This window comes from Ambystoma mexicanum, chromosome 6q (genome assembly GCF_040938575.1).
Source record: "Ambystoma mexicanum isolate Mex_15411 chromosome 6q, UKY_AmexF1_1, whole genome shotgun sequence".
Classification (NCBI taxonomy): Eukaryota; Metazoa; Chordata; class Amphibia; order Caudata; family Ambystomatidae; genus Ambystoma; species Ambystoma mexicanum.
In genome coordinates, this window is record NC_090937.1 from 719,539,474 (window position 1) to 719,560,156 (window position 20,683).

The 20,683-nt window shown below is 43.8% G+C and overlaps 1 protein-coding gene across 2 annotated transcripts in view; it reads right to left on the reverse strand.

Moving 5' to 3' along the window:
• The window catches only part of TTC29 (tetratricopeptide repeat domain 29), a 1,778,411-nt gene that overhangs the window by 24,534 nt on the left and 1,733,194 nt on the right, over positions 1–20,683 (reverse strand). The window contains exon 11 of one of the 2 annotated variants that reach the window (XM_069631242.1): positions 4,811–4,991. The exons of the other annotated variant lie outside the window; for it this stretch is intronic. Coding sequence (XP_069487343.1) covers positions 4,885–4,991 — 107 coding nt within the window. The 3' untranslated portion in view covers positions 4,811–4,884. Of the gene's footprint in view, positions 1–4,810; positions 4,992–20,683 lie in introns of those variants that run through there. 2 annotated transcript variants of the gene reach the window in all.

Genomic DNA, 20,683 nt, shown 5'->3' on the forward strand with positions numbered 1-20,683 from the left:
CAAAGGCAGTATTGACGACATTCCTGAAGGTTATTGGCAATGGTTGCCATTGACCTTCAAATGTCATTTTGCAGAGTCCTGCAACTGACTGCACTCCCTACAGTTGATGTATTTGTGGAATACTAGAGGGTACTCACATTTTTTTGAGGAGGAGGGTTTTATTGAACATCTGGCAATATTCAAAATTGTAGCACTCCAAGAAACTTGGGTGACCTCTGAGATACAATTGGATGATAGAAGCAGTGTACATCAGGTGGCTAGCAAGGGCCCTATCAGCCGTCCGAATGGGGGGTTGTTGGTATCTGTTCAATCACTGTGGAAGATATTGAAGTTATCTCTGTCTATTCAGCACGTATTGGTTACAAAATTAACCTGGCTTTTGGAAGTGATAAAAGTCATTAATATTTATGATCCTCCTAATTTGGTCAATACACTTGAAAATGTGCGGACTGTTGATACTGTCCTAAAGCTGTATAATCACCGCCATCCAAAATGGTGACTTCAATGCCAAAATCGGTGACCATAGCCAAAATATAGAGTGGATCAGTGGGTTTATGAGATCAGGAAATAATCCAGTGCCTAACAGGAAAGGGCAAAAATGGGCTAATCTAATTAATACTCATGGTTTAGTGAAATTAAATGATTTGACTCCAGGTGATGGACTTATGAAATACACTAGGATTGAAGGTAGATCAGCTGCCATCCTGGACTATATTTTTTATCAACAATATGAGCTTACATTCTATTAGGGATATGGGTATTGTGGAAAGAGAGGAAAGTGATCATCTTCCACTTTGCCTTTTGTTTGCACTTCCCGGCCAATGTGATGAAGGCTCCGACTATGATGAAAATGGGATGGTTCATAGTAATGAGGGTAAAAATAGAATAGTTTGACATAGCCGTAACATAGAGAATGTTACCCAAGTGGTATCTGCCCTGTTACCCGAGTTTATCAAGGACGGGGTTTCGGGAAAGAATTCTGAGACCCTAATTTTGTCAAACTTCAGCCAGTTTATGCAGAACATTCAAAAACATATGGGTGAACGAAGAAGCTATAAATCTGTTGGTGAACGGACTAATATTGTGTTACCTCGCAGGCCGGGCAACGATAAAATGATTAGAGAAGCAAAAAAGAACCATCGAAATGCAATCCGAATGGTAGTAAAGAAAAAAGGACCTATCATTATCTGTGCAGGCAGTCCCATGCCACATCAAAACACTCAAAAAGAACTACAAATAGTGGCTTAAACTACATAAAAGGGAAAGCAAGATTAATCGATAGAAAAAAATCATGATGATGGCCCTATCAAATAATAATCAAGGTATATGGCATCTCCTTAGAAAACATAAAAAATGAGATCTGTCCATTAATTGTATTTCTGAGGAAACGTGGGCCCTATATTTCCAAGATACATTGGGTAAAATTGAATTGTCCGTAAATATACTCCCAATCCTGGACGCAATATGGCCCTGATCATTGAAAAATTCTTGTGCCGCAGGCCCTGATGGTGTCTGCAATTTAGTGATTAAAAAACAACCAGCTTTATGGGGTGCTGCATTACTATTGTTATTCAAACAAATTGGTAGGTTGGGTGCGATTCCTCCTTCATGGCAAACCAGCCACATATTAACCGTACATAAGAAAGCGTCATGGGATAACCCGTCAAATTTTAGAATGTTAGCAATGCTTGATGTTTCCTCCAAAATGTTAACTAAGGTTTTGATTCAGGAATTGAATGCATGGATCGCTGACTCTAACATCCTACAATTGAATCAAATAGGTTTTCGCGATAAATCTAGTACAACCTACAACCTATTGATACTAACATCTGCAATTGAGGATGCTTGGGCTAAACAGAATTTAGATGTTTACTGTGCATACATAGACTCCTCAGACGCATTTGATACTATCCTCCGCAATAGATTGTGGCAAAAACTTAATTCCTGGGGAATTCCTCAGGGCCTCTTACAGATGTTGATGTTGCGTCATACAGATACCTCCGTAAGAATAGGATTAAATGATGCAAGTAGACTATCTAAACATATGGCAACTTGTTGCGGAGTGAAACAAGAATGTATGATTGCTGCGATCCTTTTTAACCTTTATTTGTCGGATATGATGAAGGCTTTCAATTTACCTACATCAAACCCTATGAAAGTCAATGGTGTGATTGTCGGATGGCTTGCCTATGCCGATGACCTGCTGATACTGGATTACACCCCAGTTGGTCTGCAGCATATGCTTGACTCCTTAGTTGCTTATTCTATTGATAACGGATTGACTATTAATATTGACAAAAGTAAAATTATGGTCTTCTCAAAAAAACGTAGACCAAAGAAATATTCATGGAAATTGGCCTTTAAAAAAGTGGAACAAGTTAATTCATACAAATATATTGGTATCATCATCGATGAGAAGCTAAACTAGGAAATCCAATGGTCTGCACTTAAGAATCGGTGTCTAGTGTCCGCGAATGCTCTGAGTGCCTTCATTGGTTGAAGCAGCGGCTACTCAGTCACCGCAGTCGTAAATATCTATCTGGCAAAAATTAGGTCAATGTTACTCTATGCTGTAGAGATATGGGGATATTCTTTTGTTAAACGCATGGTGCTATTTGAAGCTAAACTTTTGAGGAAGTTATTGCGGCTATCACATAATCTTAGTGTGGAATATTTGTTTTTAGATTTGCTATTAAAGGTTTCTGCTATGCCTATACATGCCAATGTGTTCTGTCCTATGAAAAGGTGGTCACTTTATCCAATGACACAATTATTGTGCCATGCCTGAAAGCGGATCTTAGCTTAGAAGGCAACGTGTTGGTTGGTACTATAGGCACCTTACAAAGATCACATAGAAAATGGTTGCCTGGGAGTGCCCCTGGAATGTCAACGATTATGGTCCTAAAAAGGGGTTTAAAAAAGAAAGTATGACCTTTGGCATGAGAAAAATGTGACTAACGTCGCCTCAAAAGCAAATAGTGGTCCATACCTCAAAGAGTATTTAAATCCAACTATGCCCCCTAAGTATATTGTAGCCTATCCTAGCACTAGCACTTTTTGCATTTACCTCTTGATGAAATTTAACATGACGGAAGCATTGGAGACAAAAGGTGATATAATTGGAATCCCACATGAAATGAGGAAATGCCGTCTATGTGGCAATAATGTCTCTGAGTCACTTTTCCACCTTATTATGAATTGTGAAAGTCTAACTGAGATTAGAACCAAATCTTTTAAATCTTTTAATGCAATTGACATGATGAATACAACAGAATTGTGGATGTTTTTTATGAGAGGAAATGACATTAACCTAATTTACGACTTTGTCATTTTTTATGTAAAGATTGTGGCGATTTCAAAATGTATTGAATGATGTATTTTAAAGTATATTGGATGTCATATTTTAGAAGTGTAAATCAATTTTAGTTTTTGCATTGATCACCATGTAAATGTTGTATGTTGTAAGTGATTTCAATCCAGCACTCCAACTAAGTCAATGCCTAATATGGGATGCCCAATGGAAACCCTTATTTATATATTTTATGTCAAAAGTTTGTTTAATTCTGGATGATGTACCCTTATATAACGCCCCTCTCTTTGAATTCCCCCGGTCTCACTGAACCAAGAAATAGGTTTGTTTTGCAAATTAAAAGATTTATTTGAAGAATTGAACAATATATAGATTACACTTTTATGAATATGAATAATATCTGAATATCACACTTATGAATATGAACAATGATCAGCAATGGGTAATATTACAATATCAACAATCTTTTCATTACGGAATGGAAAAATAACGTAGCAGAGAATACTTTGTATGGTTCTAGGAAATGCAATAATAGGAAAGAATGCAGCACAGAAATAAGAATTGATACGATTTCAATCAAAAGATAATATAATCACTTTTTCCCCCTGTTATTACTCACTCCTCCCAGTATGCAATATGAAGAGGCGGAAGAAGACACACAGGTTTCAGGAATACAATCAATAATGCAGTTCAATCCCAGTTCCCCCAGCAAACTTAGGGAGAACAGGTTTGAGTTTAAAACAGGTCAATTGCTTTTAATGTGGTTTGAATTGAATGGGAAAAATGCTTAAAATGATTTTAATTCGCTAAAGGAGATTCTGCACTAGTGAGAGCGGCTTGGGATAGGTTCAGGTCAACACTAGCAATGATTATAGAATGATTAGCAGATTGAAAACGAAATTCAGAAGTTGAAATCAAGAAATAGCTATTTTACATAGAATGAAATTGAGCCAAATTGCAAATCGCGGCAACTTTTCCGTATGCGGAAACGCGATTGCAGAAAAACTATAAGGAATTGGAATCTCGTATTGGGTTTGTTAGAAAGCTGAGGATGTTGGCTTCAAGATGACATTTACATTTCGTTTCTAGGACGTGCATTTCTAAAGTTGCAGAGGTTTTTGTGAAGGTAGATTTTTCTTAAACAGAGTCAAGATTTCAAAATGAAAGATTGCGCTTTAAAGATTCGGAACCAATATGGATTTATACTAAGGGGCCATGAAAGTACAAGATATCCAACGGGACAACCACCAGAACAGGGCGCCTTCCACTCCGATTGTTGCGCGCCAGGACACTTGACTTTCTTCAGCAAATATCAGCGCACAGATGATTATCGCTACATTATCACAGACTATAGAATGAGAAGAATTCAGGATGGACACAAGATTCTATAATGCAGTTTTGGACAGGTTGAAATGGATAGAATATGATTACTTTAAACTACGAGATGACTATGGACAGTTCTACACTAAATACTTACAACTATGGCTTTGGAATGGAATGGGCCCGTCAAAGATCTGGTCATAGGTTTGGACTTCACTCGCCACCGGACAGGTCTCAGGCACTGGGTTCTGCTCTCAGCACGGCACTCTGGTCTGCACAGCCTCTTGGACTGGATCTGACGGGTTCTGGATACAGCTCTGCTCTATGGGTCTGGATCTTGGTTCTAGCACAGGGTTCATAGCTAGAATAGCAAAACAGCTCAGCCAGGCTGTTCAGAAATGACAACTTTTTTGCGCTTTTGGTGGGTTTCTCAATGTTAGTTCTGCACCAATTTTTATACATGCATGCACATCCCATCTGGTCACATTCCTGTAATTTTTCATGTTCCTAACATAAACACCATGGCCACAATGTGAACAATTTCCGGGGTTCAGTCTCAGAACATCGCACAGATTCCAGCTTAGTCTTAAACTGTGAGTGAATTTTCCATTTTAACAATCTCTAAGTTTCATATTTTTGTCAGTTCAGTACACTTTGCTATAAGCATTTTTCTAAAACATACATTTACTTCTGGGCTGAGTCAGAGGGTGACATGGCTTGCCTTCCTGCCAGAGCTGTTGTTGTGAGTTGCACCCGAATTAGCATTTTCTATTCAGTTCAAGGAACCCATTGTTTCTAGCTCAAGGCAGCAGAGGAAATCTCCTCCCCTTCTGATTAACATGCCAATGCGAAATGCTCTCCTTTTGGTGGGAAGGAACAAGGTGCGAGTTTCTCAGGGGAAGAAGGCCTCTTGGAAGTTTTAACTGAATCAGATTACCTTCTGGTCAATTGTAACATAGTGCCTTGTGAAAAAATACATTTATAAATTTAAAACAAGCAAACATATTCTTTAATTACGGTCCTTTTCAACATGAAATCAATGTGTGGTACTCTTATATGGCATTTTGATGGAATTCTCTTCTTTGGCATAGTTTGAGTTCAATGTACAACTTTACACATGATAAGTTTTAAATCACTGGCTTCTGACAGAGGCGAGTAACGGTACTACACCCATTTATGACAGCTTTCTTTCCATCAAATATCTTTAAAAGTGGATTTTGTTCTGATAACCTATGATTCCTGATGACATTGTAGTTATGTGGATTCTTGCAGTAGAATAATGTAGAACACCCAACAAGGAGGTTGGATCTTTTAGGGGGTTTGTGAGCCATGATTTTTGCACATTTTTGACAATCAAGAAAACGGATTTCCAAACAGCTCTGTGTTTCTTTTTGGCAATCAGCATTGTTTTTTCAAGTGAATTCATGCTACTTTGTGGGTAGCCCAATGGTGGGTTTTGGCAGTGGTCTCCTGTCTTCACTGAGATAGGCAAAAGTGGATGGCGGCCTATTTTCCAGATTTTTACTGCGCACTTTCTGGTGATTTTTAGTGAGCAGAATGCTTTCCGGCGGCCATTATGATGTTTCTGCTGCAAGCAATGCACAGTAATGTTGCAGGGCCAGGACTAGTGGGTTGAGACATCCCACAATGTTCATGTTATACAAAGCCTTTGGCTAGATGTATATCTAATAAATAAATAGATTAACTGTGATTTAAGGTTTTCCAGTGCAGATGTGGGAAAACATCATAACAGAGCAGGGAGCCTAATCAGTTAGAACATCCATGAAGCAAGGGTCAGACACAAGGGGTGATACAGAATTATCACGTCCAATGACATGTCAGAAAAAAATAAGGTGTTTAATGTGAAATAAGTCAATAGTCATATACATAGGATTGTGTAGGATATGCATAGCCAACGCCTCTCTGTTGAGAATCACTATAGCACCCCCTGATTTTTGGGCCTTATAGTGTGTGGGTAACATTTTGTCTAAGTTCATCAAATTTACATTCAGCCTAGTCTCAGTAAAACAGATACATTCAAACCTAAGTATGTGGTAAGGTCCTGGGATAGCAAATATGGTTTTTACAGCTGATATAGAATGAATTATATATCCTTATATGTTTGCACATCATGTTTATATAATGATTGATGAGGAAATTGGCAATTTCTTACAATAGTGATTCTTTCTCCAGTCTGCCAGCTACATTCCCAGTGAGGAGATATGGTTGGGATACCCAACTTCAGATCTCATTTCTAGAATAAGCAATTCTATCACCAGGTAACAATGTATTGTATAGGTGGGACACAGTGTATATTGGGCTTTGCTTTAAAACCTGCTTGCGAACCCACTGTGGCAAAGCTCACACAGGCTAAGATGGCGGTGTTGTGGGCCGCAGATCCGCACAGCATGCTGCTCGATCCATGTCCGCTTAGTTGTACGCATGGTATCGACGTCCGAATACCTGCTTGCCGAACCATCTGCAGCAAAGCCAACGCAGGCCAAGGGCGTGGTGGTGTGTTCCACAGGTCCACAGAGCACGCTGCTCGTATCGCATCGATGTCAGACTACGCTTCGCTTTACAACCTGCTTGCCAAACCCTCTGTGGCAAAGGCCGTGCTGGCCAAAGGCATGGTTTTGTGTGTCGCAGGTGTTAGGCACTGCACAATGGTGACTCACAAGGCAGAATCTATGCTCTCCACCACTCGATTCAATCCTGACACTGCATCCGCGGACGCCCGCTACTCTTGGCACCCAGGTAAAGTGCAACAGCGCATCCTCCTCTACCACCCTCCCACCATGCAATCTCACCCCCCACCAACTTCCCATGGCCCTGACTCATGCACCCCCATTAGCTTGCCCCCTCACATCAACACATAAACACTGGTTTCCAGCATCACACTAGGAGATCCTATGCACCCTGCGTCGCCCCCACTGCCCTGCCTCCTCTACACACCAGAATCAAGTTCCTCACACTACACACCTGGTGAACTCCGCCCACTCCACGGCTTCACACAAAACAGGCAAAATTGCCCCGCTGTCACGCTCACCTGATTCCCACGGAGGCGCAGGTCTGGCTTCGGGTGCTGATGCTTCTTCTATGGTGAAGCGCAGGACTCTGAAGATGGACTCACTGGTTCGCAGGAATATTCACCTTAGGGTCTGGAAGGATGAGTTCTCCATCCTGCTTCTGATGCAGGGGCGCGTTGAAACCCAGTTACTTCACTGGATTGAGGTTTGATGGGAGTTCAAATAAGCTTGACTATTCAGGTAAGGCGCTGTAAGAGTTCTGTAGCAAGTTCAAAAGTTCAAGCCTTATAATAATGTTCATTGTCTTATTGCAGCAAGCGCTAATCGCTTATGTCTTTTTTCCCCTTAGGGGCCGGGGTTCGGAATGCCGGAGATATGGCGCCGACCCGAAGTGAAACGTGCAGTTTCAGTAAATGACAGGTAAGTTCTGGATGAGCGTTTGGGTAATGTCTTTGCATTCGCTCATTCAATGTCTGTCTTTTTTCCCCATAGGGGCCGGGGTCCGGAATGCCAGGAAGCGGCAGGACCCGAAATGAAATGGGAATGACCCAACAGGTAAGTCTTAGAAGGAAACTGAGCTTTTCCTATTCCCTTCCTTCTCTCACCTTGTGTTCTTGTCTTTTTCTCTCTAGGCTCTGGGAAGTGGCTGCGGATCCGGATGATCGCTGCTGAAGATGGAGGTGCCCAGGAAAGGTGAGTGAAATGCAGCGCTGCAGCGATCAAAGCAAAATGCTTTTAAATTGATGTCTTCCCTTTCAGGATCGTCGGTGAGAAGTCTCCATGATGCAGCTTTAGCAGGTAAGGTCTTCTTTCTCTAAAATTCTCTCTTAGCAGGTGACCCAGGATGCTGACAGGCGTGGCTGAAGTCCAGATGCAGGAGCTGACACAGTGAGCGTCCAGCTGCGAGGAGCAGAACAACGCGAAGCGTGAGTTGCTGATCGGGCGTGGTTTAAATAGCTTTGGAAGAAGTTCCAGGTATGTATCTTTCCACCGATCAGGTATGTATCCTTCCCCGACCACACCCAGGGGAAAGTAGGTCCACAGGTAAAGTAGTTCCATTCAGGCCTCAAGAGGGCCTGGATGTAGCAGCATGGTCTGCATCAGGTAAGTGCACCTTAAAACACTTGAACACATGTCTAGCTTTATGAGCCTGGCGCCTAAGGCGCCAGGACAGGGGTCCAACATGAGCCTGGCGCCTAAGGCGCCAGGACTGTGTCCAAAGGGCCCCAGCTTGGGCCCGCTGGCACTTCCCTGGGGGAAATGATGCCTGCCTCTGGGGTTGCTGGGTCGGACCTGGCTCCTTGGAGGTAGGCATCATGACACCCGCCCTGATGCACCCAGCCAACAAAAACATCAAATGCGCACTGATCAACGCCAGATCAATCCCAGCTCATGCCACTGAAATTCATGACTTCTGGACATCCAATGACCTAGACCTACTAGCCATTACAGAAACATTGTTCCACCCAGTGGCTGGCCCCGCTCTTTCCATTGCCATCCCCTTAAGCAATGCAATCCTAAGAAGCGACAGAACCCCCATCAAAGGTGGCGGTGTTGCATTTATCTTCAAAAACACACTCACCATCAGAACCATTTGCACCAGCACAATTCCCTGCTGCGATTCCATCATTGCCAAACACCCCATTCCCCCACCAGCACCATCTCCCTCCACCTCATTCACCGACCCCCAACTCCTTCGAGGAAGAACTCCTGCACAGCATCAACCCCTCCATCAAGCCCAATGCCAACAAAATAATCCTAGGAGACCTCGACCTAGGCCTCAATGACCCCACAGACTCCCACGCCTCCAGCTCAGCTTCATTGCTTCATGATCTCAACTGCAATATAACTCCACTACACACACTGCCTGTGGTCCGACCACCACACCTTTTCCTTCGACATCCCCATTCGCAAACGGACCGGCCCCTTGCACCCCACGAAACCCAATGGCCTGGCTCGCTGGCCTTGCTCCTCTCTGTTCTCCAGAAACCACCAGCCACAGCAACCAACCCTGCAGCCCTAGTCAACCTCTACAACACCATCGCCCAGGCGGTTAACACACTTGCACCCCTCAAACTGTGCAAAGCCAAAAAGACCATAAAAAAACCTTCTGTTCACCCCTGAGCTCCTCACCACCTGCACCAAAAAACACACTGCAGAATCAGCCTGGAGAAAGAACCGCTCCACCACTACCAAAGCTCAATTCAGCACCCTTGCCAAAGCACACAAAAAAGAGATCTTCACTGCCAAAGCAAACAGCTACAATGAGAGAATTAACAATGCCCAATTCAGCTCTAATGAGCTCTTCTCAATCCTACAAGAGCTTGAGTCACCCACTGTCCCTCTCTCCAACCGACTATAGACAACACCTGGTGCTCCAAAATTCAAAACACCCTCATTGGAAAAATCAGCTTCCTCAAGGAAAAAATCCACCTCAAACAACTAGCCATGCGCTCCAAACCACCGCACCTCAGCCCTCTCCCATCATACCCAGCATCCCCCATACCCTCCATTTGACTTCCAAATGGTCTCAGAACCTGAGGTTGACAACATAATCAGAATTCTAACGCCATCACACTGCATAGGAGACTCCTGCCCAGTGCCAATCATCAAAAACTGCTCCGAGACACTCACCCCAATCATCAGAGCCATAATCAATTTCTCCTTCATCGCCAAGATCATTGACTGAGCCGCCTACATCCAGGTACAACAATACCTTGAGAACAATCATATTGTGGGATTCCACCCCAGACAGAACCTAATCTGCCTTGCTCCAGTTGAAAAATCAACTTGATGTCATTAAGGATGCCGGCAAACTCGACCTACTGATGATGCTGGACCTCTCCGCAGCATTTGATCTTGTCAACCACCAGACACTTTGTAACCACCTCTCATCAACAGCAAACTTCTCACAATCAGCCACAGAGTGGATCAGATACTTCCTGGCTGACAGATCCTCCCGAGTCTTCATTGATGATCATGCCACCTCACCAACGCCAGTAACATGTGTAGTCCCTCAAGGCTCCTGCCTTTCCCAGACACTATATAACATTTATACAAGACCCCTTTTCGATCATCTTGACCACCTCGGCATATCCTACACAAACGACGCTGACGGTACCAAACACCTTATCCCCCCATCAGGCTCTTATACCCAAGATGCTCCAGCAACCAACGCAGTCTACAAAACCATCCAAATTGAATGGCAACCCACCCGCTATGACTTAATGATGACAAAACTGAAATCCTCATTGTTGACTTCCACTCTACGCTCCAAAACATTGACCCAGCATATAAGAAGTTAAACATTGATGGTAACCTGGTCCTCCAATTTATCTGCAGCTTAAACACTGGGCGTGTACCTTGACTCGACTCTTGGCCTCTCTCACCAAGTAAACTACATTGCCTCATCCGTTGAATATACTGCCAAACTGCTCAACGCCAGCAAGCCCTGCTTCTCCACCCCAGACCGTCTTACGATAGCAAAAGAAATCACAGGAGTCAAGCTGGATTACTGCAATGGGCTATTTGCAGGAACTTCTGAATGTAATCTAAGCAAATTACAGATTATCCAAAACAATGCCCTAAGGGCTGCCACAGGTCGATCCAAGCATGGCCACATCACCTAAGCTAGAAGAGGTGCTCACTGGCTTCCGATCCGTGAGAGGATTATATTCAAAACCTTATCCATCATGCACAGATGCCTCTCCAACACTGCCCCACTTTACCTCTCTCAACGGGCAGAAAGATACACCCCCATGTACCCCCTTAGATCTGCAAACTGCCAGCTGCAGACGCAAATCTGCTGGAGGCTCGAGCTTCCCTGCCGTGGCCGCCAAAATATGGAACAACCTCCTCATTGACTTGAGAAAGGAGCCCTCATACTGGACATTCAGAAAAAACCTAAAGACCTGGCTGTTCATTTAAATCATCACACTCCTAGACTCAATCATCCACCATTTTCATCTCTGTGTACTTTAACTATTATACTTGACCTTCCACGTACCCCCAACATCTCTTCCATCCGCTCTTCTGCTGTTCTTTCTCCTGATCTATCAATGTAACGAGCGCTCAGATACCCAAGGGTTCAGCGGCGGTAACAAATGCAATAAATAAATAAATACATAACACACAGGCTTGCATTTGCCATGCCACAAGGGCGCCTGCAGCATGCTCCTGATGCTCTGCCACTGCATCTGTCTTTAAGGTATGGTCCCCGATGGATGCTTCGAATGCCCAGTTCCATCACACTCCTAATTGTATCAACAATGAAAGTAGAAGATGAGGTGAGTTTTAGGCTCTAGGAATGGAACCTGCCAGTGCTAAGCTCCAATTATGTTGTGATTACGATTTTAGGCAAGATCACAGGAGCGGTTTTGGGGTTTAGCCTAAGCCCCAGTTTGGTAAATTAGAAAAACAGGTTTGTTGCTCCCGGCTATCTTGCTTGTAGTTTGTGAAATGATTATTTCTGACACCTTGGTTAATATGAATTAATTAGTTTATTGTTCGTTGTTTTTCTGGGTGATTTTTTCTTTTAAATACATGTTTATGAAAAACACTCTTTGGAACTTGACGAGCAAGTTAGGTCAACCGAGACGTGTTTCGACCTTACGGTCGTTCTCAAGGCTGAACAATATTCAATTAGTGACAAGGTAGTGACATATTACATTATTTTCAGCAGTGGTGTTTAAGGTGATGTGCAAACATAGTGATAGGTAGTGACATAACAAAAACACATTGATGTGTCGATATAAAGAAAGTTTAAAAATGGGAGAAAAGGAGGGAGGAAGAGACGAGAGAAGTAAGTAGCTGGTTAAAAATTGTGCTAAAGGTAAAATGGATTGAGGTAATTGCCTCTTACCCAGTTGCGGTTTGCTGTGTGCCCAAAGTGGGGTTCTGTAATATAAACTGTCCTTTACGGCAGTCCTGGCTCCTGTTGGGCCCTGGGATGAGAAAAAAATATATGTATTGGGGGGAAGGGTTAGTGGGAACTTGCAAAATGATCCCCCCAAAGGTGCGTCAATGGTCCCATTCGTCACGTTAAGAATGTTGGCTGTGGTCATTGCACATGAACACGGTGGAAAACATCAAGGGCTTTTCTTGAATAGCCCTTGTGTGTTCCCACCTTGTGGGCGTGTTGCCGGCGGTACTAGCAATATCATCAAGATATGTAACTGTCCAAAGGTTGGCCCCAGGCAATGATTTGGCTGGGGTTGTTGAAATAGATGGTCCGGGATGTACATCAGGGGCTCTTTTTGGGAAGTGCCCCTGTGTTTACCCAGCCATATAGAGCATTGGAATGCATAACCTTAGTGTTGAAAAGTGAAAAAGGAGAATTATAAAGATAAGCACTTAATGCTATCTATTGCCCATGTGTGGGCAAGGAAGCTTTGTGTCCCTGGGGTGGGCTGGGCGGCTTACCTCTATGTTCTGTCTGGCGTCCTAGGCGGTGCTCCGCTGCTTCTGCACACCGCGCTGGGTGCCGCCATTAAGAGCTGTTCGTTTCTAGCAGGACTAGCGCGAAGACACTATACCCTGCGCATGCGCGACCCGAGACTGACGGGAGTCAACAGGAAACCAACAGCTCTTAATGGCGGCACCCAGCGCGGTGTGCAGAAGCAGCGGAGCACCGCCTAGGACGCCAGACAGAACATAGAGGTAAGCCGCCCAGCCCACCCCAGGGACACAAAGCTTCCTTGCCCACACATGGGCAATAGATAGCATTAAGTGCTTATCTTCATAATTCTCCTTTTTCACTTTTCAACACTAAGGTTATGCATTCCAATGCTCTATATGGCTGGGTAAACACAGGGGCACTTCCCAAAAGAGCCCCTGATGTACATCCCGGACCATCTATTTCAACAACCCCAGCCAAATCATTGCCTGGGGCCAACCTTTGGACAGTTACATATCTTGATGATATTGCTAGTACCGCTGGCAACACGCCCACAAGGTGGGAACACACAAGGGCTATTCAAGAAAAGCCCTTGATGTTTTCCACCGTGTTCATGTGCAATGACCACAGCCAACATTCTTAACGTGACGAATGGGACCATTGACGCACCTTTGGGGGGATCATTTTGCAAGTTCCCACTAACCCTTCCCCCCAATACATATATTTTTTCTCATCCCAGGGCCCAACAGGAGCCAGGACTGCCGTAAAGGACAGTTTATATTACAGAACCCCACTTTGGGCACACAGCAAACCGCAACTGGGTAAGAGGCAATTACCTCAATCCATTTTACCTTTAGCACAATTTTTAACCAGCTACTTACTTCTCTCGTCTCTTCCTCCCTCCTTTTCTCCCATTTTTAAACTTTCTTTATATCGACACATCAATGTGTTTTTGTTATGTCACTACCTATCACTATGTTTGCACATCACCTTAAACACCACTGCTGAAAATAATGTAATATGTCACTACCTTGTCACTAATTGAATATTGTTCAGCCTTGAGAACGACCGTAAGGTCGAAACACGTGTCGACTGACCTAACTTGCTCGTCAAGTTCCAAAGAGTGTTTTTCATAAACATGTATTTAAAAGAAAAAATCACCCAGAAAAACAACGAACAATAAACGAATTAATTCATATTAACCAAGGTGTCAGAAATAATCATTTCACAAACTACAAGCAAGATAGCCGGGAGCAACAAACCTGTTTTTCTAATGAAAGTAGAAGACAGACCTAAAAAGTAGGTAAAAAAGAGACCAACATAGAGAGTTTCCTCTGGAGCATGGCTTTTAAATCAATCACATGTGTTACAATGTTCACTGATCATCTTAAAACGTGCAAGAAATGTGAGGTACGGTAGTTAAAGCTGAATTCAAATATTGATATGCATTAAATATCTTCAGCTGGGACGAGCACCATCGTGCCATGGCCATGACATCTGCCAGGTAAGATATTGGTCCTCGAATGGGGCTGGGACTGCCCAGTTTGTGACATCTCAAGGCAGCTGAAGATGAAAATAGAAAACTGACCTCGGAAATTGGGAAAATAGACTGACACAAGAAAGCTGCCATGAAGTCTGGGCTTTACAAAAAAGCTCTGACCGCAAAAATGAATCGCAATGACCTAATATTATATTCATATTGTTAAAACAGTAAGCTAAAATTGGTTACAGCCAGATTAAAACAAGAACATAAATAAAGTACCCCTTTATTAGGGAGTGGCTCGGCTCTCCTATTGCAGAAAGCCCTTCAGAACCTTTCCTGCAAACCTTATAGAGCTCCCAGTATTTTCCTGTTCAGCATAACTCTATGTAATGTTCACCTTATTTCCAGATATCTACACATGTGTGCTAAAAGAATATAACCTCAACCAATCTCTTAATGATCAGGGGAAGACCTACGTTTACCACAGAATTCACTCTTGTCCATACCACTAGACATTACTGAATAATTCACATCCAACACAACGCTAGTCCAAACACAATAGGCAGTAGACCATAATTTACTAAATCAGGCAAATACTGCAATAAAATGAAGGGAATATTTAATGTAAAAATGGTCACACATACCAAGTTGGATTAATAGTAACTGTCAGTAAAATAACCTGAAAATACATTTACAGTGCACGTCTAAAACGCCCCCCCCAACATTTACACAATTAAGAAAACACCCAAATTGAATGAGCTAAAACAAAACACTCCTTTCATTCTGGAGTAACTCTTTATTTTCATTTAACAAGGGAGTAGAGGGGGTTGGAATAAAGCCTGAGTTTCTGTGACTAGAAGTTACCAAATCAAAAAGCAGGTTCTAGACAAATGCAGATGAGGGAACATTCTGTAAGCCTAGTGCACAGGTTGACCTTTTCAGGACAAGTTGCTGTGTCCCGTCGCTAAGGACAGCAATTGATAAACTAATTTGCACTGCAACAATGAAGATGTCTCACTGTCGAATTGCCCCGAGGCTGGCCAGTTTAACATGCCTACAGAAGTAATAGGAAGGCATTCACCGAAAAAGAGAACCGAGACGCACATATTGTTATGAGATTGGTTACCCCTATAATCTACCAATATAGATCTACCCACCCTATACTTTACCAGTACGTATATTTGCACCAACTATGTCCTATGTATGCATGCCTGATGTATCTCCCCGTAACATGAGGAGAGGCTTTACCAGTATGTATATTCTGCATATTCTTGTATCAGGCACTTACTGTAACTAGCGCCTACATGCCTGGGGGTTGTGTGCGCTGTAAATAAATGCTAAAATAAATAAATAAATAAATGCTTTTGATATTTTCAATTTGAACTGGTTCAGTTCTCTGGCCATATCTTTCATGATCCAATGACTCCTTGGAATATAGTGTTGTCATTACATTTGTAATGTTTATCAAACACCACCAAACACTGTTTCCAAAATGTTCTATGGAACTCACTGCAAGGCTCGCAAAGCTCCAATCTACTACTTCGAACTGCTAATGCTGTTTGCTACAGAGAGAACCTATTTATTCTCCATCTTCTTGGTCAATAGAAACTCTTCAATTGTGAAAACAGTCTCATGCTTTCAGACAGAAAAGGGGAAACACAACATGAGCTGCGATATATCTTAGGCTTGAGAGTGACCAAACAACAGTGGTGAAAACACAGTTTGCACATCCATTACATTGTATTTTAGCTTCTTTGCAGCTATATACTGAGCTACTAACTGCTACTGCAGATCTAATAACACTGATTTATCTGCAGTGTCCTATGATACACGGTAAATATTAACCATCTTAACGTAGCAATGCCACTGCTTACTTCTCTGGCTCTCTCACACACACAGACACAAGTGGCTAACCAGGTACACACAAGGCTGCCTTCATAGATCCTGGGCTCTCCCTCAGGATCTATCAAGTATCAAACACTAACCATTAAGAATCACACTGGTACCACAGACTCAGCTACTTCTAGCCTGCAAGCAGAGATTTACTATATAAAGACATTTTACATTACATTGCAAAACCAGCAATAGACAATGACAGAGGCTTAGCCTGGGACCAGATAGGTTACTCACATCCGGGAGTTTACATTAAATGTCCTATATGTCAAATGCAACCCAAGCAGACAAAGACTTATCAAAATTGTATTAACAGTACTTGACTAAAATGACACAAAATTCGGCAGTGTTTTGCACACATTCTTTACACGTGAATTAGGTAGCACGAAATTCTGACCATGCGTTCTCAACATTGGTACGATCTCCATGTAAGGCTGCAGTCAGGTTTTCCATTCTGTAAATACTCAGAGCAACACCCAGCCACTCAGTCTTGCTAGGGAGTGTGGCTCTTTTCCATACCATGGTTAGACAGGCTTGTGCAGCCATCATCAGACCTAACACCATTTTGGGTGCTTTCATGATCGTGTCCTCCGTTTCAATCAAGCCGAACAAAATTAGCAGTGGTTGTTTCTCTCTTTCGATATCATCTAGGTCCCTAATTCAGCTAAGAACCTCTGACCAATAGGCTTGGACCACTGCACATCGCCACCACATATGCCAATAATCAGCTCGCTTCGCGCAGCCCCTCCAGCAGTATGGGCTTACTCCTTGATACATTTTGGCATCCAGGTTGGGTCATATTGTCATCTATACATTAACTTGATAGCATGTAGTTTATACTGACAAGATATAGATGATTTTGCCGTCCGTCTACATATTTGAAGCCATAACGTCTGTGAAATTTGCCTACCCATATCCGATTCCCACCTGCCTTTGAGTGTCAGGGAGGGTGTAATATCAACCTCAATCAATGCCAGGTACATTGTACTTATCAAACCTCTGGAGCCCATGCATGTGTCAAGAATTCTCTCGAATGGGGTAACGTCCCTCTGCAATTGTTCTTTCCATATCGGCCTTGTCAATACCCCCTTGAGTCTCATGTACAGGAAAACCAAGAGTGGGCCTATGCCAAGCGCCCCCTGAAGTTCCTGAATGGTTATAAAAGAGCCATTTCTCCATAGTTGACCTGCCCTTTCTAGGCCCGCCTGGTACCAGGTCTCAAAGCTTCCTGGTTCTGGGATTACATCTCGGATCCCCAGGGACCATAGGTGACCCAGAGGAGAGGGCCATGTTGTAACTCCAACCATTTTCTTGCCTGGTTTCCATATTGCCCATATTGTACCTATAATGGGATGAGATTTGATGCTATTACGTATTTGGGACCCAGGCACCCATAGCCATTCACCCAAAATAAAGGGACGGAGGGGATAGTTATCCAGGGCTATACACTGTGATTCTGACTGCTGCCTGACATGTGGAAGGAGGACTCGGAGTTGGGCCGCCCTATAATATGTTTTGATGTCCGGTAGGCTTACCCCTTCATTATCTTTTCAAAGCTGGAGCAAGGATCTCGGAATTCTAGGCTTTTGGCCGTGCCACAAGAAGGCTACTAGCAATTTTCTAATGTTTCGTGAAGTATTCTGGGGGCATTTTGATGGGAAGCATTTGGAACAAATATGGTATCTTAGGGAGGATCACCATTTTTATGGCATTTAAACGGCCCAGCCAAGAGATGGTGAGCTTGGACCATCTTTGAATATCTATTTGAAGGGCAAGTGACAATGGTGGGAAATTGGCTTCATATAGGGATCCTAGGTCCTGAGTAACATTAATACCCAAGTATCGGAGCGTGGTGAGACTGACTTTTACTCCTAGGGGGGCAAAGCGTTCAACCTACTACAGAGTCTCTACTTTTGTCAATTGGGAGGAGGACAGATTTTGCAGTGTTAATTTTCAGGCCGGCCAACTGACCATATTCTTCTATTATTTCGAGCGCGGCCGGGACCGAATCTAAGGGATCAGTTAAGTGTAATAAGATATCATCGGCATATAGGCCCAGTTTTTATTCTCGATCACCTACTGTGATAACTTTGACTCTACTATTGTGTCTCAATTTTTGAGCTAACGGCTCAAGGGACATTACAAATAATATCGCTGACAGTGGGCAGCCCTGCCTCGTCCCCCTTTCCAGTGGAAACCATTGTGAATAACCTCAATTCACCATTACTGAAGTTGTGGGGGAGGTGTACAGCGTTTTGATGGCGCGGCAGAGTTTTGGCCCTAACCCGTTCGAGACCAATACCTGTTCCAGAAAATCCCATGACACCCTATCAAAGGCCTTCTCGGCATCTAACGACAAAAGTGATGGGTCCTCTCCCATACCATGTGCCTCGTGGAGTAAGTGGAGTGTTTTTCTGATAGTGTCTGCGCCCTGTCTCCCAAGAACGAAGCCAACTTGGTCAGAATGTATTAAACTAGGGAGGTGCGTTTCAAACTGGGCCGCGATGACCCTGGCATAAATCTTAGCGTCGATGTTGAGGAGAGAAATGGGACGATAGGAGTTGCAGTATTTAGGATCTCTACCCTCCTTCGGAATCACTGCAAGGAGGGCCTGAGAGAAGGATGAAGGAGCGTGACCTGTGTCGAAGATGTGGTTGAACAGGGATGCAAGAAAGGGGGCAATGAGAGTGGAGAATGTCTTGTAGAAACCGGGCGTGAAACCATCATCTCCTGGGGCTTTACCTGTCTTCAAGCGCTTTTTGGCTTCTACAACTTCCTCCTCTGTGACTGACATGTCTAGAGAATCGGCCTCCGTGAGTGCGAGTGAGGGGATACGCACCTCCTTGAGGTACGTGTCCATGCTTCCCACGGGAGGAGGGGGGTCACTTACATATAGATCTTCATAGAAGAAGGCAAATGCTTCTTGTACGTCCACGGGGGAAGTCACTGTCGTGTCCATGAGGGTGCCATTTGTCCTTTCGATAAGTTCAACCGATCTCTCCGCCTTCTGTACACGGAGACGAGCCGCCAAGAGGGCATCCACCTTGTCGCCCTTCTCATAATATTTTTGTTTGAGGTATTGTAGGGTCTGGGTAGTTTTGCCCGCGATAAGTATTTTCAACTCCTCTCTGAGTAGTTTAGCTTCTGCAATATACTTGGGTCTTTCAGATGGGGAGGACTGTGCCAGGCTCTGGGACTTACAGAGCCTTTCCCTAATGCCCTTCTCTATCAAGGCACGTTCTCGTTTTTTTTGGGCCCCTTCCCTTATAAGCACCCCCCTCCAAGTTGCCTTGGCTGCCTCCCGTACATATGTCTTCCCTACCTCCCCTGTGTCATTAGAAGCAAAGAACTGCTCGAGCTCGGTTTCCAAAGCTTCCTTGAAGACCGAGTCAGCCCATAAGGAGTCATTAAATCTCCATTTGGTATTCCGGGGGGCCAGGACGTTCCAAAGTATATCCACCATAACCATTTCATGATCCATCCAAGCAGAGGGGTATATAGTTGCCGCTTGCAATGTGCGCAAGAGGCCATCTGAGAGGAAGATGTAATCGATACGCGTGAGCGTGTCGTGGGGGAGGGAGCGGAAGGTGAAGCCTCTGTCCGTCGGGTGCAAATGGCGCCAAATGTCCACGAGACCATAAAGGTTAAGGGTTAGTTTAATGTCCGCCTCGTTCCGCGTGTTGGGTGGATCTGCCACGTCAGCTCTAGTTTGTCTATCCTTTGAACTGTCCATCCACGTGTTAAAATCCCCACCAAGAACTACGTGTCCCCTGGCCATGCCGAAAACCTTCTCACTGATTTTGTGAAGGAACCTATTTTGCCCTTGGTTAGGCGCATAAAGCGTAGCAAGGGTAACTGTTGTGCCCCGTATGTTTCCCACGACTATGAGAGCCCGCCCCTCCCTGTCCATCCATGTCTCAAGAATTGTCATCCGGAGGCCTTTGCGGATTAGGATCCCCACTCCCGCTTTTTTCGAGATACCTGAGCTCCAGAAGGAGGGTCCGATCTCCCGTGCTGGGATCACTCTCTCCTCACCCTTTTGATATCGCGTTTCTTGGAGGAATAGAATATCTATATTTGATCTCCTAAATTCCCTGGCGACAATGGATCTCTTTGTGGGGGAGTTCAAACCCTTGACATTGAGTGTGCAAATACGTAACGTGTCCTTATAAGGTGCCATCTTGAGCTTTGGGTAAGTGTGTAAGCAGCCAGTTTGTCTGCTTCATGGCCCGTGTCATGTTTGATGTTGCAGT